Source organism: Spermophilus citellus, assembly GCF_964194105.1.
Source record: "Spermophilus citellus genome assembly, chromosome: 10".
Lineage (NCBI taxonomy): Eukaryota > Metazoa > Chordata > Mammalia > Rodentia > Sciuridae > Spermophilus > Spermophilus citellus.
The window spans coordinates 77,803,261-77,827,084 of record NC_138197.1 but is presented as its reverse complement, the minus strand read 5'-3'; the positions used below and the strand labels follow the sequence as shown (position 1 = coordinate 77,827,084).

Sequence of the window (23,824 nt, the reverse complement as noted above, 5' to 3'; positions counted from 1 at the left end):
ATTCCTTTATTTTATTTGTTTTTATGTGGTGCTGAGGATTAAACCCAGCACCTCGCATGTGCTACGCGGGCACTCTACCGCTGAGACACAACATCAGCCCCTGGTCTTGATAGTTTTGAGGAGCATTTTTGATTACTGTCCTTCTGGAATTTGTGCAATATTTTTATTTTGATTAAGACTGGTATTAACTAGTTTTTATTATTTGTTTTTGCAATGCTGGGGATTGAACCCAGGGCCTCATTCATGCTAGGCAAGCAATCTAACACTGAGTGACATCCCCAACCCTGTTATGAGTTTTGAAGAAGAATACCACAGAAGTAAATTACCATTTTTATCAGATGATAGCAAGGGTACATGTAATATAAGTGTGATTTATTGCTGTTGATATTGACCTCTCTTGGTCATCTGTTGAGTGTTTCTAGGAGACAGGATGAACATTGAAGTATGGTTGGCCTAAACGTTTTATGAGAATGTAATTTCTTTTCTTGTCCATAGCTCAGGACATTTGGAATTTTTAAAATGTCCGTGTTTTGATGGGCTGGGATGTAGTTTAGTGGCAACGAACTTTCTTTGTATACCCGAAGCCCTGGGTTCAATCCCAGTTCCAAAAAAGAAAAGACAGAAAAAAAAAAAAAAAAAAAAAACAAAAACAAAAAAACCTTCCTGTTTTGAAAGCTTGAATCTTCTTCAGAAGTTATCCCTGTCCTTGAATTTCTGAACTCACTTGGCTCCTTTGTGTCTAGTTTTATTATCTACAACTATTAGATCCTATGGGGATTCCTTTGCCTCTTATCCTGGACTGATGCTGCTTTTGTTTTTCCTTTCCATGCTTTTTAAATTGGTGAATTGTAGTTGTGTATTATAGAGTGATTTGCTGTGGCATATTTGTACATGCTATCTTTGGCTTAAATGGCAATAGTAAAGAGACCTTTTCTTAATTCTCAAATTAATTTTGTTTTGAATTGAACATTATTTAAAAAAAAATCCCTATGACATTTTTGTGTTGGTGGGGACCAAATCAACGCTTTGCATATACTAAGATGGCATTCCACCACTGAACTACATCCCCAGACATATGGCCACATTTTTTTTAATATTTATTATTTATTTGTACACAATACCTCTGTTTTATTTATTTATTTTTATGTGGTGCTGAGGATCGAACCCACAGCCTTGCACATTCTAGGCGAGCGCTCTACCTCTGAGCCACAACCCCAGCCCCACATTTTTAAACTCTAACATTTATGCCTGACAACACAAAATTTTTGTGATTTCTGTTTTAAATCATTTAGGACTTTGGAAGACCACACTTCGCCAAATCGTTTTATTTTAAAACATGAATAGACTCTATTCATAAAGAGATCTTGATTATAGGCTTCCTATAACAAAAAGATCATGGTTAAAAAAAGAAGAAGAAGAAGAAAAAGAAAGCAGAAGGAACTTGAGATAGTTTCGATGGAAATACCAAGTTTTGTCCAGGAGGCTTCGCCAATTCTGGTTTTCCATTGGCTAAACTTGCCATCAATTGCGCTTGTAAATAAACTGGGGAACGGAAGCATGTTGTTAAGGGGTGGGATCTTCCTGTTGTCATTGCTAAGGTGAGGCGAGAACCGGTTTTCTAATAGGCTAAAGCTGCTTCTCCCGCCCTCTTACATCAGTTGCTAAGGGGCGGGACTCCTAGGGTCCTGGGAGGAATTAGAGCTCGAAGCCCCGCCCTCCAAGTTAGTGGCTAGGAGAGGGCCTTGTAGCTGACTGGCTGTTGAGACTGCCTGTTAGGGGCTAATAGCAGAGGAGAGGCAAGAGAGGAGGAGGCGGCTTAAGGCAACCATGGCGGGAGGAATCAAAGTAGCGGTGTCGCCGGCTGTTGGTCCCGGGTCCTGGGGCTGGGGGGCCGGGGATGGTGGGGCAATGCGGCTGTTTTTGGTCCTTTCCGGCTGCTTGGTCTGCGGCTCAGGTACCACCCGGGCAGCAGCTGCTTTGGGGGTGGGGGCGGAAGGGTTTATTTTTGGAAAAGTGGGTCTTGCCCTGAAGGCGTGGGCCATTACTCTGCAGAGGGGCGATGGCTCTGTGGAGTAGCCCGGGGTGCGGGGGGAAGCCCCTTCGGGACTGGTGGGTTAGGGCCCTTGGGAGGCCTTGGGGAGCTCCCCAAGAGTGGAGGATCCTGGAATCTTTTGGCGAACACTGGAAAAAGAGGCCTGCGCTGAGTGAGAATTGGCCGTGGGGACTTTGCCACGCTGCTGGGGTCCTCTCGAGATTCTAGGTTAAAAGGAATAAGATCCCGGGACCTTTCGGGGATGGGGGAGAGGCCTCATGAAAGGGAGGATCACATTTATTTAGCAAATTAGCAAACACCTTCTCAGCCAGTGCGGTCAGGAGCAGGAGCATGGGCGGTAGAATAGGTCCCTAGAGTTTACAGAAATACATTGTTCTTTAACATCTGCTCTTTTAAGACCCTGTCCCATAACTGCCCTATTTAACGGACCTGAGGTCATTATACTTCAGTTTCCCAAAAAAGATACTAGTGCTATTTAACATCAATGGGTTTCTTTTCGGAAATTTGTGGATTCCTTCAAACACATGTGTTTGATATCTGCTAGCTGGACTGACAGTTTGGGATTGGGAAGGAAGCTTTTCACTCGAATCCAGAAATCTTAAAGTGTGTTTTTTAGAAACTTCCTTTAACCTTTGTTAAATTCATGATAGAAAAATAAGTGGGGTTCCCAAGCTTCCACTGGAGGGAGTGGAAACGGAGGAGGAGAGTAAAAATAATCTTATCTTGTAAATACATGCAATGCACTCTCATTTTTCCTTTTAGGTTCATGTTTATCTTCTGCTGTCATTTAGGATTAAGGCGTCATATCAGCACTCAAAGATCTAGTTCCAAACTGCAGCATCCTTCTGAAAACTTTTCCTCCTAGGGAGAGGGGAATAAGTATTCAGGAATGTACTTTTACAGAGTCAGGGCCTACAATGGCATTTAAAGGCTATTATCAGATTGAACTTCTAAAATGAAATTGTGGGGTGTAGAAAGGAGAAAATATTAAGCACTCAGTTAGAAGTTTCTTTCTCTTTGAAGTTTCTTTTTTTCTTTCTGAGCCCTGCAGATTTGTTGAGAGGAACAGGAACTTCTTGGCTTAGAGAAAAGTAAACTTGGGGATGATTTTTGTTCTGTACAGCCTGATATATTATGTGGGTGGCAGCTACAAAGAGCCATCATGTAATAGAGAATGAAATATTATTGCAAAAGATAGGTAGTAGTGGTGTACTGGTGGCACATGCCTGTAATCTTAGCTACTGGGAGACTGAGGCAGAAGGATAGCAAGTCCAGCCTGGGCAATTTAGCAAGTTACTCTCTTAAAATAAAAAGGGCTAGTGATGTAGCTCAGTGGTAGAAAACCCTGGGTTCGATCCACAATGCCCCCCCCCCAACCAAAAAAAAAAAAAGATCTAGTTTCTTCTCATTGGATTTTTAAAAATATTTTTTTAGTTGTAGACAGACACAACACCTTTCTTTCTTTCTTTCTTTTTTTATTTAATGTGGTCCTGAGGATCGACCCAGTGCCTCACGCGTGCAAGGCAAATGCTATACCAATTGAGCTACAATCCCAGCCCTCATTGGATATTAAATATTTTTTTTAGTTGTAGATGGACACAATATCTTTATTTTATTTATTTTTATGTGGTGCTGAGGATTGAACCCAGTGTCACACTGCCCTAGGCAAGTGCTCTACCACTGAGCCACAACCCCAGTCCTCACTGGATGTTTTTGAAATGTTTGATTATAAAGGTAATACATAGTTGTTCTAAATATTTTGCAAGTACAATTAAGCATAAAGAAGTAATCAAAACTCTCATTGTTCATTCCATTTAGATGTAATCAATTTTAACACATTCTATTCTGGTCTTTTTCACATGATTTTATTATTTTTTTGTTTTTTTTGCAGAACTGGGATTAAACCCAGGCCTTGTGCAGGCTAGCTAAGCACCCTGCTACCTGGTGCTACTACCTGTCTTTTGAAATAGTACTCCATTCTCTTTAGGTACTTGAGCCCAGCCCCTAATTATTAATCTTTGAATAGGTACTTTATAGGTAATACAGTTAGCAATTTATTATTCAGTAAATTCTGGGAGGTTAGAAGTTGTTTTCCTGAATGTTTAATTTGTTCTGCTCTTTAATGTTTGCTAGTTTTTATTTTTATCATTTTGCAGTCCTTGAGATCTAACCCAGGGCCTCATACATGCTAGACAAGTGCTCTATTGAATTATACGCCTGACTTTAATTTATTCTGCTTTTTAACATGCAGGCTAACTCACTTTGAGGAGGGAAGGAAAAGTGATGTATGTTATTTTGCTATGGGAAATACAAGGTACTAATATATATAAGGTCATTTGGTTTAGTTGTATATTTCTAAAAATATTAATCTGTATCTGGAGTCCTGCTTGTTTCTGCAGATTATTCCCTAAGGCCGAATTGTCATATTGTCCCCCTCAGTTCATTTCCAAGGATATGGCTAGCCAAGGTGCTGATTACTCTTGGAGGTTACTATCGAAGAGGTTTATTTATTTATTCATTTTTCCCCCTTGAATAGTATGGGACTCAGGAAAAGAAAAAAACTAGATTTTATTAATTCTGGCATTGGGTCTTATAGGACAGTTTTATTTCTTTAGGAATGTGGCTTTGGAAAACTTTAAGGTTACTGTTAAAATGATGGTGTTGGGCGTGGTGCCATGTGCCTGTAATCCCAGCAGTTTGGGAGGCTGAAGCAGGAGGATCCCTTCAAAGCCAGCCTCAGCAACCTGGAGAAGCTGTAAGCAATTTAGCAAGACCCTGTCTCTGAGTAAAATATAAAAAAGGGCTGGGGATATGGCTCAGTGGTTAAGCGCCCCAGGTTCAATCCATGGCACCAAAACAATCAAACAAAAGAAAAACAGTGATGTTTTTTCCTGACATTTTTTCAAATGTCCTGTGGTACTGATGCATTATTTGTATCTAACTACCCTTTTGAAAGTAATAATAGACTTAGAAAAGTGTTATGTCATATTATTTGGTGCTGTGGGAGAGAAAGGATTAATAAGTGTTTTTTTTTTTTCTTTTTCTGCACAGGTGCATGTTTTTGCTTAGGGATTTGTAAATAGACTGTATATTATTTTAACAAAGTAATCAGTTCTTGTTTAACTTTAACTTCCCGATGTTCTTGTTTAACTTTGCAGTGTTTTTGCAGGCCTCAACACATTTGTAAATACAGTATGTTTAACGTTTTATGTAACCTTACTCTTCACTCTTCATAAGAAAATTAACTTGAGCTATATTTGTGACTGGGTATTCTTTTTGTATATTTGTAGGCTTGTTAGGGAGATAAGTGTCAACAGGACTTTGAAAAGGCTTCATTTTAGGAAAGACTTGGAGGAAATCCAAATTACTATTGTATAACCCTAGTGAGAAATTGATAGTTTATAAAGACCTAATTTTTTAAAAAATTGAGATATAAATTTATACACCATAAGATTCTCTCTTCAGTGGTTTTTAATGTTTCACTAGGTTTTGCCAACATCACCACTGTCTAATTACATAAAATTTTAGTCACTCCAAAATGGAACTCTATATACTACCCATTCCCCTCTCCTTCTAGCCCCGGGCAACTACTAATCTATTTCCTGTCACTGTGGATTTGCTTCTTTTAGACATTTTGTATCAACAGAATTGTACAATATGTGGCTTTCTGTTGTTGTTGTTGTTGTGTGTGTGTGTGTGTGTGTGTGTGCATGCGTGTGTGTCTGATTCCTTTTATGCAGTGTAATGTTTTCCATAGTCATCTATCTTTTCTTTTTGGTACTGGGAATTGAACCCAGAAGTGCTGAGCTATATCCACAGTCCTTTTTAATTTTTTTTTTTTTTTTTTTTTTTTTTGAGATAGAGTCTTGTTAAGTTGCTGAGGGTCTCACTAAGTTGCTGAGGCTGGCCTTGAATATATGAGCCTCCTGCTTCAGCCTCCCAAGTCACTGGGATTGTAGGCATATACTACCAAGCCCAACAAATTCATCTGTCTGGTAGCATATATCAATACTTCATTTCTTTTTATGGCTGAATAATATCCATTGTATGGATATACTACATTTTGCTTATCTGTTCTTTCCGTTGGTGGACATTTGGGTTGTTTCTACTTTTTGGTTGTTTTGGATAATGGGCTGTGAAAATTCATTCATATGTTTTCATGTGAACACATTTCTTCAGTTCTCTTGAGTATATACTTAGCAGTGGAATTGTATGATAACTTTTGAGGAACTACCAAACTTCTCCATTACCATTAGCAATATATGGAGGTTCTAATTTTTCCATATCATCAACCAATACTTGTTATTGATCTCTTTTTTAATATAACCATTCTGATGGGTGTGAAATAGTATTTCATCATGGTTTTGATTTGCATTTCCCTAATGACTAATGATGTTGAATCTCTTTTCATGTGTTTATTGGACATTTGTGTATTTTCTTTGGAAAAATGTATACACATCCTTTGCTTATTTAAAAAATTGGGTTGTTGTTGAGTTGTAATAGTTATTTTTGTATTCTGGATACTAAACCATACACGATTGCAAATATTTTCTCCTATTTTGTGGGTTAGTCTTTTCGCTTTCTTGATAGTGTCTTTTGAAGCAATATTTTGTTGTTGTTGGTTTTCTTTTTTTGGTGCTGGGTGAAGTCAGTTTACCTAGTTTTTCTTTAGTTGCTTATACTTTACAGTTATATCTAAGAAACCGTTACCTAATCTGAGGTCATAAAGATGTACACCTATGTTTTCTTCTGAGTTTTGTAGTTTTTTTGCTAAAAGACTAAATGTGAAATCAAAATTGGTCTTAGCTTCACCCCCAAACCATTTGGACTCAGTGGTAGGCATCAGTGCTTTTTGTGTGTGTGTAATTTTGACTTTCTAAGATTTGATCAAGATTTTTGTATTTTTTATTTATTTATTTTCTAGCTTATTTGAATTTCCCCACCTTTATACTATATCAAGAACCAAAGTGATAACTAAATTTCAGTTGATAGAATTTGATAAATTGGTATGCAAAACATAGAACTTTAGAAAGAAGTTACAGGGTGGAGATGCAGCTCAGTGGGAGAGGACTTTACTCCAGGTGTGAGGCTCTAGATTCAATCTCCAGCACTGGGAAAAAAAAAAAAATTAAATGCATGTGTTTAAAACAGGAATGTGAACAAAATTGAATGGGAAAGTATAGGAAACTGGTCACTCCCCTCTCTGACCCCTGTAGTGGGGATTAAGCCCAGGGCCTTGCACATGCTAGGCAAGCTCTCTACTACTGAACTACATCCCCAACCCTTTTTAAAAAATTCTATTTTTGAGGCAAGGTTTCACTAAATTGCCCAGGTTGGCCTAGAACTTGCCATCCTCCTGCTTCAGCCTCCCAAGTAGCTGGAATTACAGATGTGCCACCACACCTAGCTGAATGGTCACTCTTAAACCTTGAATTAGCTAAGGATGAATACAAACTGAGGGGAGAATCTTCCATTTTGATAAATCAGAGGGACTGCATATTGGCTGCTCTTAAAACTTGAAACAGCTGGAATAAACAGCAACTTTGCAATCTTTTAGTTTCTTCTTAAAGACTTATTAAAAACAAAAACAAAGAAAACTTCTGTTAGTTTGTCCTATTCAGGGTATCTAGAAAAATCAATATATGGGGTTACTTTAGCTTACTTTAGTTATCCCATTACAGGAAAAGCAGGATAACATGGTTAAAGCTGTAGTCAGACCTGGTTGTGACTCTCACCATTAGGCTGTTTACTAGCTGTCTAACTTTGGACAAATTACTTAACCTTTCTTCAATATTCGTTTCCTCATTTGTAAACTAGGCATTATGGAAATATCTCTCATAGCACTGTTAAGAGGGTTAAATGAAACAGCACTCTATGATAATAAACACTTAATAGTAGTTAATACTTATTCTGAGTTAATGACTATTTGTAATATTTAAATAATAAAATTTTGGGATTGAGTGGTAGATTGTGTTCTTAGCATGCTTGAGGCCCTGGGTTTAATCCTGAGTGCACGCAGACCTGCACACAATTAAATGGAACAGAAATAAGATTCTGCCTTATTCTTCCATTTTAGTTTTGTTTCTTGGTCTGGCTGATATTTCAGCTCCAAGTTTAAGAAAGTGGTTAGTTTAGTTCTTCTTATGAAATGAGTTACAGTTATTAGGTTGTTCTGTTATATTTAATTTTTGTTTCCTTTCTTTGCATAAAGCTGGAATTGATGTAAATGTGATCATGCTTCAGGAATCCCGAGTTTATAGTATGAGTACCAGCCAACAGTTCTGTTATAAAAATGTGCTTGTCCCAAAGTGGCATGATATATGGACACGGATACAGGTAATAATTTGGAAGCCCCTCGCAGGGGCATCTCAGCTCCCTTAAGAAGCTTACAGTACTATGACTTGAGGTAAACTTCCTTTCTCCTTTTCCCAAAGAAGCTTCCTCCCCTTTCTTCCTTTTGGCAGTATGCACATAAACACACCTCTCTCTTTTTAAAGCCCTTATACCTTCTTTGGGCTGGAAACTGGCATGCCTGTCAGGACGTAAACTCTTGCCTTGCTGCCCCTGTTCTATTTTGATTCTACAAAAGATGTTTTATAAACCACCTGAGCTGAAGTTTCCCCTTGGTAAAATGACTTTGGTCTTACTTATTTCATAACACTGTTAAGTCACCTGGCAAGCAAGAGTGTCTGGCTGTAATAGTGATTGAACAAAATGAGTCCTTTTGAAAATGTTGCTGCTACTATAAGTATAGTTACTGATAAGGGTATTTGTTGTTCACCTCAAAAACCTATGAGTGGGCTTGTGGTTTTTGTTTTCTTTTTTTAATTCTCTATTTTTATTGTCTCGTATAAAAATCATACTCCATCTGGGGTACATTATAATCAGCATTTACACATAATCAGTGATTTGCAACAATAGGTTGAACTTCTCAGCCTGTCATTATGGGAAACATTTTTAGTATTCTGGGGCTGTTTATGACTGGTAATTTTCTTAATAATCTAGATCCTTTCTTTGTATGATCTCTTATAAGTAGCTGTAGTGATAACTCAGCTTGAGAGTCTTTCACCCCACTATGTTCTGGCCTAATAGTAGATTCAGATCATGTTAACAAGAAGACATTCTAACAACTTCCTTTCTGTGCCATGTGCAGTGTTATTTGCCCAACTATGTTTTAGCTGCTGTATCTCTATATTTCTGATAAGCCTTGTAGAAAACTGACCACTACTGATTTATTTACCTAAGGGTTTTTAAAAATTTTATTTGTGAAAATTTTAAAAACCTACTTCCTTCTTTCTCATCCTGATTTACTTGTGTTACAGATCCGGGTAAATAGTTCCACATTGGTCCGAGTCACCCAGGTGGACAATGAGGAGAAATTGAAGGAGCTCGAGCAGTTCAGTATCTGGAACTTTTTTTCCTCTTTTTTAAAAGAGAAATTGAATGACACCTATATTAACGTGGGTCTATACAGCACAAAAACCTGCCTTAAAGTTGAAATTATAGAGGACGCCAAGTACAGTGTCATTGTGACCAGGAGTAAGTCTCACCCCTGTTTTTCTGATGGATTCTAGATTGAGAAGGGAGTGAGTTCTGGAGGGTATAATTAGTGAGACAGACAAGTCCACCCAAGATGGCTCCCTTTTGGTTCTGATTATAGCCCTGAGTGTACCATAGCTCCAAACTGTTCACAAAGACTCCACCCACATAAGACTCTTTAGACCTAGAATCGAGACACTACCTCAGGCCATTCTGAGTACCTCCTTCCTAAAATTGTGAGGTCTTGCATTTCTAATACTGCCAATGGCCCTGAGCTGATATGCATAGTACTCTTACAGTGAGTCAGTTATGTTTATGCCTTCTAGACACTTCTAGACAAAGGTAGCTGTCCTGTATTTGAAGACTCTAGTGGTTAAATAATAAAAACCAAAGAAAGATAAAATTGATTATTAGTAATTCACAAATAAAAAGAGTGGAACTGTAAGTAAAGACCATTGCAGTTTAAGACTTATTCAGTGGAGCTGGGAAATGTTTTTCCTTCTCTGAAGATATCTGAGAAAATTTTAGAGGAGATGGATTTTGTTGAGTTCTCTCCAACTTGGGTTTTCCCTGGTTATTACCTGGGATCCTGGCATATTGTGAATAGTAGACATGTTTCTAGGTTTTTGCTACAAAAATAGATTATGCCCTTCCAAAGTCCTAGAGTTCCATGGTGGTATAGCTGTTTTTCGGTGTATCCTTCTACATTTACTAAGCCCTCTGGCTCAGTTTGTGGGCTTCCCGTAGATTCAGAGCTCTTGAATGTAAAAGCTGTAGGAGTCTCTGGTATGCTATTAAGGGGTCTTTGCTTGGGCTCTCTGGTCTTGGGCAAGATGTATTTGACAGGTAGCTTTTTCCAGCACAGTGCTATGTAGCAAAGAAAAGAAGGAGATTCGGCAAGACAAGCAGTCAGAAAGAAACAGGAGGCTCAGACCCAGAGTTCTAGGCAAATTTACTAACTTCTGTGCTGTAACTTAAGGGTATAAAGAGTGGTAGAGACCTCTTGTGGGCATTGCTTGAAGTGCTATGTCACTGTGTCTAATTTGGTCCAAAGTGAAGCTTAGCTTCTTTGAGCCTTAGTCCAGGTAGCTTTAAGTAGGTATATACTTAAATATAAGTAAGATCTTCAGAAAAGTAGATTAAGCAGAAACCTAATTATATTCTCTCTTTGAAAGAGTGCCCAGGCTTTGTGTGGAATTTACAATGCTGTTTAGGTGGGCTATTTGTATTTATTTTATTGTAGCTGACCAATAATGTTAAAACTGCCTTTTATTTTATAATGCCTTAAACTGTTTGGCTCCCCTTTTAAGAAAAAAATCTTTATTTATTTCAGGATTTGACCCCAAACTATTCCTCATTTTCCTCCTTGGACTTATGTTGTTTTTTTGTGGAGACTTATTGAGCAGGTAGGTTTGAAGGCTAATGTACAGCTTGAAAAGGTCTGACTTTTATCATAAAAGCCATAAGTACTGCCATCCCCCCTTCAGGCCTATATGTCTTAGATGTTGCCTGCTTGTATATTTTTAAAATAACATGTGTTGTGATTTTTGTTGTTTTCTGATTTGAATAGCAATGTTAATAATGAAATTCTCCCATTGAGTAGACCCACGGAGGGCTAATAGGAGTTAGACAGTTACTATAAAGGTGACTGTCATTATCCTTTTTACTGTTAGAGTTAATACTTGAAGGTCTCATATTTACAGGGTCATATGTTGATGAGTTTCATACTGTTCACATGTAAGGAGACAAACATAAGCTGCTGTACATTGCTTTTCTTTTTTACCTACTGAGAGAGGTGAAACTGTTATGTACAGATGCAAAGAAAATATGGATAACTAAGAAAACATTGGATAAAGGTACAATCATCATTATGTATATATGAAGTAAAAAATATTTGTGGAATAGTGAATGAAAGATTAAAAATTAAAATTTGAAGTTGGAATGAAGTGGAGTTGGTGGAAATTTTTCCTTACTTTGGGGGATCCTAAGAGAAACTCACAGAGAGTGGGAAATAATTGAAGAAAGTACCTGGAATGGAAGTAGGACCTTTCTGTTCTAGGACCCATGAAAGGTTAATTTATCTTTCTGGATAGTCAGTTTGGTTTTAGTTTTTACTGTCTACTTGGGCAGTATTCTCATTCCTTCCTTCTCTCCAGAGAAGCTGAGTTGTTCCTCAGAAGAGAGATTCTTTTTCTTTTTTTTTTTTTTTTTTTTTAAGAGGAGAGAGAGAGAATTTTTTTTTTAATATTTATTTTTTAGTTCTTGGCGGACACAACATCTTTGTTGGTATGTGGTGCTGAGGATCGAACCCGAGCCGCACGCATGCCAGGCGAGCGCGCTACCGCTTGAGCCACATCCCCAGCCCCAGAAGAGAGATTCTTAATAAGAATTGTGTTGGGGGCTGGGGTTGTGGCTCAGCAGTAGAGCACTCGCCTAGCACCTGCGAGGCCTTGGGTTCAATCTTCAGCACCACATATAAATAAATAAAACAAAGGTATTGTGTCCAACTACAACTAAAAATAAATATTAAAAAAAAAAAAGAATTGGGTTGGGAGAGAGATTGGGGATGTGAGTGGAAGATCAAGTAGAGTTATTTATTGTGGGGATATATTTGAGAGGACCTCATTGATAATAATCTTCATAATCTCCCAGCAACTATATTGTATCAGTCTTTATAATTCTCTGACCTCAAGTTTTTGGTAAATACCTACTCTAATCTCATATCTTTAAAAAAAAATAATCCTTTGGCTGGTTAGTTGCCCTGGCTTCAATAATGCTGTGTACAGAGTATATACCAACAGTCATGAAATAAATTTTTTCTCTGCAGGAGTCAAGTTTTCTACTATTCCACGGGGATGAGTGTGGGAATTGTGGCTTCTCTACTAATTATCATTTTTATACTATCCAAATTCATGCCCAGGGTAAGTAGCAGAATCTTCATACGCAGTTAGGATGAACTCAGAATAGCTGAAGGCCTGTTTTCTTAGGTAATCTTAGAACATTGAAAATTTGCATTGATGACAGAGTGAATGCCTTACTCTTTCCTTGATTCTGAAAGGTACTTTCCTTGATGAAACTTGAAGCCTGATTATATACAAAACTCTCTTTATTTAAAATCCTGTGCTCAGTGGGAGTGTGAAGTCACTTTTCTGTTTTCTAATTGCATAGCCAGGCTTTTAAGTTATTTAGCATCTCATTTTCCTAGTGTTCCTTGCAGACTGTACCTTTTAGATATAAAGGACATCTTTTTAAGAGATGTGTTTTTTGTGCATTTTGAGTAGGTTGAGTTTTAAGAAAAAAATCATAATTCCATTTTGCTTCTTTTATGTATGGAAAGTCTGTTGTAACTTTTGCTTTCACTTTTACTCTCTTAGAAAAGTCCCATTTACGTCATCCTGGTGGGAGGCTGGTCCTTTTCTCTGTACCTCATTCAGCTAGTTTTTAAGAATTTACAAGAGATCTGGAGGTGTTATTGGCAGTATCTTTTAAGTAAGTGTTGTCGGTTTTGCTTCTCTTTTTGCATGTTTGTAGGCTATTTTAGTTAATTTGATCATTAAAAGATGTTGCCTGCTTACAAAGAGTTAATAGTTTATGTCATTTGATTAATTTGAAAAATCATAGTTTTCCATTTATTTTAAACATCTCCACCATTACTACCCTATTTTAAATTAAAATGCAGGTATTATGGAGCAGATTTTAATTTGTTGGTATTTATAAATGCACTTCTCTTTGCACAAAAAGTATCTTTCTGACAAGTGATAAAATTGACTTTGTTAATATAATTATATTTTAAGTACATGAAGACCTAACTCATTAAGTTCCAAGTTTTCAACTCTGTATATTTCTAATATTTATTTTTTTAATTTTCGGCGGACACAACATCTTGGTTGGTATGTGGTGCTGAGGATCGAACCCGGGCCGCACGCATGCCAGGCGAGCGCGCTACCGCTTGAGCCACATCCCCAGCCCCAACTCTGTATATTTCAATGAAATTGACAAAAGTATGGTAAAATAATCTAGAGCTCATATATTTTTTGCATATATTTTATATATATGAAATATATTTTAGAATACTCTAATTATTCACCTATTTTCTCAAAAGAATAGAACTGTAAAAACTTAATATTCATTTCAAAAGTTACCATAAGTGGTATATTTCTTGCACAATTTAAGGATTTTTTTTTTTTTAATGGGTACTGGGGATTGAACTCAGGAGCACTCAACCATTGAGCCACATCCCCAGCCCTATTTTGTATTTTATTTATTTACAGGGTCTCACTCAGGTGCTTAGCACCTTGTCGTTGCTGAGGCTGGCTTGTGATCCTCCTGTCTCAGCCTCCTGAGCCGCTGGGATTATAGGCATGTGCCACCATGCCACCTGGCCAATTTAAGTTTCTTAGGTGTCTCTCATTTGGAACAATGGAACTTAAAGGGTTTAAGAAGTAAAAGACTACAGGGGCTGCTGGTCATGGTGGCCTATGCCTATAATCCCAGTGACTCAGGAAGCTAAGGCAAAAGGATTGCAAGTTCAAGTCCAGCCTGAGGAAGTTAGTGAGACCGTGTCTCAAAGTAAAAAAATAAAAGGGCTAGAGATATGTAGTTCAGTGATAAGAGTGCCCCTGGACTCAATCCTCGGTACCCCCATTTTCCTCAAAAGAAGACTGCAGTGAATCTTGTCCATAAAATGAGAATTTTTTGGTTATGCTGATAGAAACCCTCAGTCTATCATTTGAGAAATTATGTGGTTATTAATCTATATTTTCATATTTCAGGTTTTTAAAAGTAAACTCAGAATTTTTCAACATGTAGCTTTATTGTTCATTTGAACCAAATAGTACAACAGAAAAAGGATAGAAAATTAAAGATATAAGTGTGTGTTTATATGTGTGGGTGAGTGTATATTTATATTTTCTAATAGTGAAAAATGCAAAATTGAGTAAAGATCCCATCCAGTTTCCTGCTTCTGTAGATGCTATATTGTGAATTTAGTACTGCTCCCATATATATTATCTTTATCAGGTATAGATGAAAAAGAATTTCTTCTGATAACTTTTCTCATAGGCTACATCCTCACAGTTGGATTCATGAGTTTTGCAGTATGTTACAAGTATGGGCCCTTGGAGAATGAACGAAGTATCAACCTGCTGACCTGGACCTTGCAACTGATGGGGCTGGGTTTCATGTATTCCGGCATCCAGATACCTCACATTGCCCTTGCCATTATCATCATTGCACTGTGTACTAAGAACCTGGAGTACCCTATTCAGTGGCTGTACATCACCTACAGGTGACTGGAAGGCAGTATAACTTTGTATTGACACAGTGCAGTATGGGATACAGTTTGTAGCAAAAGGATCCAGAGGCGTTGCCCTGTGAGAGCCTCTTTGTTAATGAGAAGTCACTGTGTTATTCTCTGACATTGTTTCTTCCTGAGACTATGTTTTTAGACTCTGTTAGGCTTTAAAAATTTTTATTCTAATCATTTTATATAAAAGCATCCAGTAAATTGTTATGTGTCCCTGTTACCACTAGGTGGTGCAAATTATATCACTTTTATACCACAGACCTCAGGTTACCTTATTTCAGGTTATTTCACACTGGGGATCAAATTGCTCTGGAAGTCCTAATCTTATTTTAAGATGTAATTCATAGCATGTTATCACTTTGCATAGTGAATATGAAATGGTCATGGATTCTGAGATTATCAGTGGTTGTTCTATTTCAGATAGAGTGATACCTTCAGTTTGAGGAATGAAGTTAACAGACCACAATATTATAACATTGTTTTCTTGCTGTTTTTCTATTTATCAGGAAATAAATACTTTGTTTATTATTTATTGGAAGATAAATGAATTTATTCACATTAGTGAATAATAATGACTATTCCGACTTTTCATTTGTAATTTAATATGTCAGGATCCATCATAACTAAGGATGTCTATGGAAAAAAGTGGGAGTGATGACTCTTATTAAAATGTTCAGATTGTCTGCTGTATGCTTGGTCTGCTGAAGGGCTCTAGAAGTAAGGATGAATATAGGTTACTGATTAATGATTCATGATATTATTTTGGTGAGCACAGAAAGATGTGTAAGGCAACAGAAAAGCCTGTCCCCCCTCGTCTCCTGTCAGAAGAAGAATATCGGATACAAGGAGAGGTAGAGACCCGAAGGGCTTTAGAGGAGCTCCGAGAATTTTGTAACAGTCCAGACTGTTCTGCTTGGAAGACTATTTCTCGAATCCAGTCTCCAAAAAGGTAAACTCTTAGCCAGATAAGCTAAGTATCTATCAGGGTAATTGTGACCTTGAATTCTAACAGAGATCATACTCTAGATAGTCATGTTGTATTTGTGGCCTTTGTTTATTGTTAATCTAAGGGTAGTCAAGAGAAAGATACCTATATCAGTAACCTGTTTCCTCTTTCCCCACTTTCCCCAAGGAACTACCTGCCTTACCTTTTATTTATAACACTGAGGTGGGATGATTCCATATTATGTCTGTACTATGAAAGTTTTACATTGTTCCCTGAGTTGGTTTTTCTTTTTTCTTGTTCTTTTTCCTTTTCCTTTTTGTTTGGGAGTAGTTATACCAATGAGTATGCAAAGCTTCAATTTGGAATCCTGACAGCATGAAGTTTATAGGGCCATAAACAAAAATAACTGTGTAATGCCCCTAATCATCTCTTATCAGGAATATGGTGACTCAAGGAACCTTAGCACTTCCGTGACTAAAAAGGACAGGCTAGTGCTTATTCAGGAGAATAGGGTTGCAGGGAAGGTTGGCCTATGATCCCAGCCTTCCTTTCTCTCTGTTTCTTGCTTTACTCCATTTATCTGTCAGAGTAAAGACAGGGATATTGACTAGACTCATTATAATTTGAGTTGTGAACATAACAGGTGTTGTGATTTGTTCTTATTGAAGGACAACTAGAAAGGACAGAAGGCTGGGCTGCAGTTGTGGCTCAGTGGTAGAGCACTTGCCTAGCATGTGTGAGGCACTTGGTCCGATCCTCAGCACCACATAGAAATAAATAAATAAGTAAAATAAAGTATTGTGTCCATTTACAACTAAAACACATAAATAAAAAAAATATATTTTTTAAAAGGACAGAAGGCAGATTCCTAATGAATATTACCTTCTCTTTTCCAGATTTGCTGACTTTGTAGAAGGTTCGTTCCACCTCACACCAAATGAAGTTTCCGTCCATGAACAGGAATATGGATTAGGGAGCATTATTGCCCAGGATGAGGAAGCAACTTCTGAGGAGGAGGAGGAGGACTCAGGTTCTCAGCTCCTCATTGCCACACAGAACAATTTCCTGACTTAAGTGTGGAGGTTATTTATTTTCATGTAGACTGATTTGGTGCGTCAGTGGTTGTGTTGCAAGCACTGTGCATTTCTTACAGGCCTTTATAGCAGGTTGAAGGATAGTGCAGAAATTAAATGAGAGGCCTGAGTAGATCTCTCTGGGAATGATTGTGGTAGTCTCTGTGGGATCCCTAAGGAGGGAGAGTGGACAAAGTGAATGCTATGGTAGTGTGCTTTCCATCTGTTAAGTTATTAGCCCACTTTTCTGTTTCTAAAAAAACTGGAAGGTTACAGCCAGCATGGCATTCTAGCTCCTCTTTGAAAGTTGATTTGATCATGACATTTCTGTCACTGGCTGGTCCTCTAAAATGAGAATTGTAAGTAGGGCTTTCAGACTAGAGGCTGCATCTTCCAGAGAGAAATCCATAAGTCTGAACATCCTTCGCTTTCTGCTTTTATTACAGTGACTTTAGAATAATCCTTGATTTAACTGTTTTGAGAGGAAAATGGATTTTTTTCTGTCTTTTTTTTTTTTTTTTTTTTGTAGTTGTAGATGGGCAGCATGCCTTTATTTTATTTTATTTTTATGTGGTGCTAAGGATTGAACCCAGTGCCTCACACATGCTAGGCAAGTGCTCTGCCACTGATCTATAGTCACAGCGCCTGTCTTGTCTTTTAAACAAATGTGTTTTTTAAAATATATCAAACTCATGTTCCTGAACCAGCAAATGCTCCAGACTGATAAGCCCAGTTGGCCTCTAGATATTTTTATGGATTATTCATTAAAGCCCTAGGAGCTGTTGTGTTGAGCTTTGAATTAGTTCTTACACATGATATTCTTGAGTCCTGCTTGCTTTTAGTAACATGCCTATAGGTTCTTCTATAGTGAAGAGCTCTTGAACTTTTTATTTTATTCAACATTTAATTCCATTTAAAAAATATATTTGCCTTTTTCTCTTCCTATTCCTCCTTGCACTCTTTTTCCCTTTGAGGAAGGGTCTATTTCATACAGTTGAGAGTTTGTCTCATTTCTTCCTTATCTTTCCTTTGGTTTATAGCATTATTCCTGCTGGCCAGGAGAAATGATGATGTTTACCCCATTTTTTTTCTCTCATGTGTTACATACATTGAGTTGCTATGGAACCAAGAAATTATCTCCTTTCCCTTTTTCTTCCTTTGTATGCCCATTTTATCTATTCCTTTCAGTCTTTCCTTACTCCTTGCACTCTCCCATTCTGGCTAATTTGTTGATTTAGGCTAATTTGTAAGCCCTAAAACCATCTGTGAAGTTTCTTGATGCCTTGCCAGGAAATAGGTCTCCAGGTTATCTTTATGCCTCTGATGCCTATTTAGCCATCAGGAGAAGACACATTTTCCTAAGAATACCGTACTTATTTGTAATTCCATTTCTCATCAGGGGTTCATGCTGCCTTTTGTTATAGTGGCATTACTTTCAGATTCTTTTGCCATTGGAAAGTACCGTTAGGCCAGCAATGTCATTTATGAAGGAGCAAATTCCCAAGTATCTGTCATTTGCTTGGTTCTTTGTTATCCTCATTCCTGAACCCTGGAAAAAGCTGTAATTCCTTTACCCAGGAAGATAGAAACTCATGGAAGGTACACAACATTGGATTTCCTGACTTATCTTGATCTTGGAAAAGAAAGATGTTTTTTTAAAAAGCTTTTACAACTTTTTCAGACCAGCTATTAGCGTGTAGTTTTGAAAGGCCCCAGGCTCCACTGCTAACTTCTAAAATATCAGCTCTGAGTCTCCCCTCCAGGTGGCCAGTCGATTATTTCCATCAGGGTTCCCTGGAGCCTTAAACTATCCTAAAGTGACAACTACCTCAATTGGCAGAAAGAGACAAATAATAGAAAGTGAAAAATGAGCAATATTTGGGCAGATGTCTTAAAGTCACAGAGTAAAGGAACTTTATATTGGGAAAATTTTATGCCTTTGTAAATTGTGTACATGGTTAAATTTTATTTCTCTAAAGTACTACTAAAACCTCCAAGGGGCTGGACATGTACCTCAATGGTAGAGTAATTGCCTAGCATGTATGAAGCCCTGGGTTCAATCCCCAGCATTAAACACACACACACACACACACCCTCTGAAGTGTTCTTTTACCTTATTTATAGAATTTGAGATCTAGCATATGTGAACATAAGTTGATTTGAAGAAGTAATTCCAACTGTGTGGATGGTCTCAGGACTCTATGGGGATTTTGGTGCCTTCCCCAGAACAACTCCTAAGGAGGTGGTAGCTTTCCTCTAAGGTGACTTTTCCTGACTCATGTCTTATTTTCATGAGAAAGGCATTGTGAAGTTAGGAAATGCTCTCCCTTTTCTGTATAGTAAACTCCTCGTGAACTATAGTTTCCATACCAAGACCAATTTTTCACTGTGCTTGAATTTGGGATGAATAAAATCAAACTATTTTATTTCTCCCTGTCTGGTAGTTGAGAACTGAGTTGCAGGAAATGACAGTTGCCCTGCAGCATGAGAGTTGCTCTCAGACAGTGAAGGACGGTGCTTTTTTGGTGTGGAGCATGTCCTTGCCCTGCCTGCTTGTGTGGCTATACTTCAGAGCCCTGCCTGGAGATTGCTTGACTCTGTAAACCTTCTTTAGGAACTGTTCTTGTCTCCCTCATGGCCACTTAGTCTGCTGGCTCAGTCACTACTTGAAGCCCCTATTTAATTTTCTCTGGCAGTTATATAGCTCTTGCAATTTCAGCACAGTCTCATCTCTCAGACCAATCTCATCAAGAAGGATTGAAGGGATAACTGTGGGGTGAGATGGACATTGGAGCCATGTCTGCTGCCACGTCAGCGTCTTGCTTGCCAACTATCAAGCTGTAAATTGGCTCTGGGGCTCAGGGTCTCATCAGCATTGGAAATCTATTGCCTCTAATCGGTCTGACAAAGTTGTGTAGAGCATGACTCCCATTACTGGGAACACAGAGAGGCAACTAGCCTAAAATGTTTTCCTTTCATTTCCTCATTGTTTTTGTGAGTGCAACAGAACACATTACCAAAATCAAGAAAAACTTACCCATTCCAGGACCTTCTAATAAGAAATTCCTATCAGTCTTCATCACACCAAAGTACTTTGTTTCTCCCCTCAAATTTGTGATTTTTAAGTTTTTTGCAAAGGGAATTCTGTTAATGATAGCTTTTTGGATCCTACATGTACCATTCTGTGAGAGTACATCCCATTCTAGGGGCCAGCCCTCTGTCCACTAAGTTTCCTTTAACTCAGTCTCCACTGGGTATATCTGATAGAGGTTTGATGAATTAAAGGATCCAGATAGACCAGATAGTCCCCCCAGGTCCTGATATCCAAAAAATAAGAGGCTTAGGAATGGATTATATAATTGGCCCTCAAATCTTTTTATTGTTACACACACACACACACACACACACACACACACACACACACAAGGATGGGCTCAGATGGATGCCTGCATAAAAATGATTCCTAACTATGTACTCATAACTCTTTTTTTTGAATTAGTGGTGAAAGTTGAAGTAGGAGGGAAGGAAATTAAATGTCCTAGTATTCCTTTGGACTCAGGTCTGACATGTTAGATAATAACCTATATTGAAATGCTAAGAATTTTATATGAACCAAGGAAAGGACAGTGGAACAGACTTATTGTGCCCTAATATTATGTAGGAACTGAAACCAAGTAAATAACCATTGCATTAGACAAATGCACCCCAAATTGTTATTTCTCTTTCTATGTAGCAGAAACTATTATTATTTTCTCCTCTTTAGAGGAACCTATGCAATTATGGTGACCCAATGGTATGTTAGTGATGTATGGATTCAGGTTGCTATTGAGTTGGATTCTAGACAGTTACTACCTGTAAAAGGGTGTTTGGTGCCTTACCTTGCAAAAGCCAGAGCTTGCTGGGAAAAAACAAACAAACAAAAACAGATTCATGCCAATATTGACCTGCATCTTTAGCAGGAATGGGAGTGGTCACACAGACTTCCTAAATGTGTAGCTTTGGTGTCCCTTTTCCCATGCCCATGTATATCATCTTCCTCTTTCACATTCTTGATGATGACTTGAAAATGTTGAAATCACTTTTTTTGTACTTTCCTATAGCATGAGCAGCATTCTCATGTTAACGAATAGCTCATAATGTGAATTTTAGAAACTGCTAACAGTGTGCAGTTGCCAGTTTCCCATATTTATGGAATTAGTGTTGAGATAACAGGGCTAAGAAATCACTGTGTGAGTTTTAGCCTACAGGTAATGCCTTAGTATTACTTAGAGAAAAGATTTGTCATTTATATTTAAAATAAATGTTAATGAATGTTTGAAAGAAAAAAAATCAGGGATGGCTCTTTGCCATGGGTCTCATTTTGCCCACTTTTCTGTAAGAAAAAATAATGATGTCTTATGTATTTTTTCATTTGTATTATATGGTTTGTAAGTAATCCCAATTTTAATAAAGTTTTATAGACTATATAGTGGTCTCTCTTAATGAACTTACAGTCTTCTTGTTTGGATTTGATGTTTCTACATAATCAGCAATTTACTCCTCAGTGTTCATACCATTAGTTTCCCTTTGCTTTTTAACCATCCTCCCCCATCCTGAGTCTTTCTGCTTCCATCATTGTCACCCTTCCCAGGTGACAGATCTCTAAGGGACATTTTTTTTTTTTTCATTTTAGTTGTCAATGAACCTTTATTTATTTATATGCGGTGCTGAGAATCGAACCCAGTGCCTCGCACATGGTAGGCAAGCAAGCGCTCTGCCACTGAGTTACAAAGAACATTCTTGTGTAAGTAGCAGGTTGTACTACTGTGCAGTCTCATAAAAAACCAAAGTAAAGGTTACTCCTTGTCCAGAGAACTACTCTGTGCTTTAGTTCTTTATTTATAGTTTAAAGTATCTCTTGTTTTTCCACTAGGATTGTTGGGGAGACCTGTGGGTTCAGTGGATGCAGCTATGGGATGCCTGCCAAGAGATGTGTGTAGGGTAAAAGAAGAGGCAGCGCTGTTGTAATAGGGGCCATGGAATAAAAACTTCAATTATGTCTAGGCCCAGCTTCTGTAGTAGGAGTCTGGGGCCTTCCGTTTTCTTTTTGGTATTATCTATTTTCTTCATTCTGAGAATTCTTTATGGCATTTGTATTAATTCTGTACTTATCTTCTCTCTTTTTCCTTAGACTACATGGAAATCCATTGTCCATATTTTTTAAAAGACAAAATTGGCAAAATAAGAAAATAGGATACAGACTAAATTTATGTAGATGAATGCACACTGATGACACCCTTTCTCCTTTCCCTTCCATACTAACTAGGTAACTAAGAGACATAAGCGATCATTAATGGTTTAGTTGATAAAAACTTGAAGCATAATTGCTAGATGGCTACATCACAGAGCTTTAGTGAAGATAGAAAAAGACTAGGATGCATAAAGCAGCCCTTAAACTTTTGACAAGCATAGGAATCATTTGGGGAAACTTATTAAAATGCAAATTCTGATTCACTATGTTTGTCTGAATTCACTATGTTTATCTGTGCCCCAAATTCTGCATTTCTAATCAGGTTCTGGGTGGTCTAGATGCTGCTGGTCTGTGTATAGCAAGGATGTTAAGTACTTGGCTTGATGCCTGACACAAAACAAGTATTACTAATTGACATCAGATAACTTATGAGAACCAAAATATTTTGCCAATCATATCTTAAAACTTTAGGTATTTTTATTGCATAACTACTACCAAATATTTTGCCCATCATATCTTAAAACTTAAGGTATTTTTATTGTATAGCATCTTTGAAAAAGTTTATATCTCAGAATTATTGAGTGAATTTGTTTAAATCAGATTGCTGCCCTCCCAGCTTTATTAGAAATCCACAAGATAGGGTTTGGAATTGTTTCTTCTTTGTTTGCTTTTTATTTTTTTTTTTTTGCCAGCTTTATTGAAGTATAATTTATTATATAATAAAATTTATCTGTTTCAGGTATGGTTTTGCTGAATTTCGACAGGGTCAGTTGTATAACAACTACCACAATCATGATATAGAATGTTCCACCACTCCAAAAAGTTTCCTCATGCCTATTACATGGACCAGACCTTTTTTCCCCTGGTGCTAGGAGAACCTAGGGCCTACCAAATGCTAAGGGAGCACTCTACCAATGAGCTATTCCAGATTGGACATTTTAATGGGGCAAAGTAGGGTGGTTTAGGACTCAGTAGAAGAATAAGCTAATAAGTTCCATTTGCTTCAGTTTTGTCTAGAAAGAGATTATAATGCTATATCCCTCTGTACCTCCTACCTTAGGACGTGTTTTGATAGATGAATAGATCTTGAAATCCCTGCAGACTTGGGTGTGTTTCTTTGTACCTTGCTAATTTAGGGTGACCTACATGTTCCATTTTACCCAGGACTTTGATACCCAAATTCATACCTCCAGGTGGGTGGGATCTATCATGTGTCCTAGGCAGACTAGCATAGTTGGTTGCTATGGCTGTGGTGTTCATACCATTGTTTTAAAACCCAAGGTTGCTATTTCATTTTATAGTCACTTCTCTCCTAAGATCACATAGTAAACACTCAAATAAATGAATGGGTAGACACACAGATACATCCCAAGTGACTGTAGATTCCTGGCCAAGAGAACATGAGATCTGGGTTCTAGTACTTTGTCAGATTTGCAGTGGTGTGGCTCTGGAAAAATAATTTTCTCACTCTAGGTTTGTTTCCTCCACTAAAAAATGGGATCTGTAGTCACTTCTGCCTCCGATCCTGTGGTAATGCTCCACTTTAACAGCGATAATGTTTTTAACTCACTTCCACTCAGCTTTCTCTTTCTTTTTTCCTTGCTTTTCCCCCACTTCAAGTAGATAAAGTGGATCAATAAATTATGTAAGGGCAGGTTGGTAATGGAACTGCTGATGG

General features: G+C 37.7%; 1 protein-coding gene across 1 annotated transcript; it reads left to right on the top strand.

The window, feature by feature from the left end:
• The first annotated feature begins 1,809 nt into the window (after nt 1–1,809).
• Nucleotides 1,810–20,841, top strand: NEMP1 (nuclear envelope integral membrane protein 1). The gene is made up of 9 exons (XM_081311370.1): nt 1,810–1,954; nt 8,265–8,389; nt 9,376–9,592; nt 10,926–10,998; nt 12,420–12,513; nt 12,967–13,081; nt 14,654–14,879; nt 15,673–15,846; nt 16,740–20,841. The coding sequence occupies exons 1-9, from the start codon at nt 1,828–1,830 to the stop codon at nt 16,915–16,917; spliced, it is 1,329 nt and encodes a 442-aa protein (XP_081167496.1). The 5' UTR covers nt 1,810–1,827; the 3' UTR covers nt 16,918–20,841.
• Nucleotides 20,842–23,824: the final 2,983 nt, after the last annotated feature.

Excerpts from the sequence above, each read along its gene's own strand:
- NEMP1 (XM_081311370.1), top strand. The coding sequence starts at position 1,828 with ATGGCGGGAGGAATCAAAGTAGCGGTGTCGCCGGCTGTTGGTCCCGGG. Across the intron at positions 8,390-9,375 it reads ATATATGGACACGGATACAG|ATCCGGGTAAATAGTTCCAC; the intron begins GTAATAATTTGG and ends CTTGTGTTACAG. Across the intron at positions 14,880-15,672 it reads TGGCTGTACATCACCTACAG|AAAGATGTGTAAGGCAACAG; the intron begins GTGACTGGAAGG and ends TGGTGAGCACAG.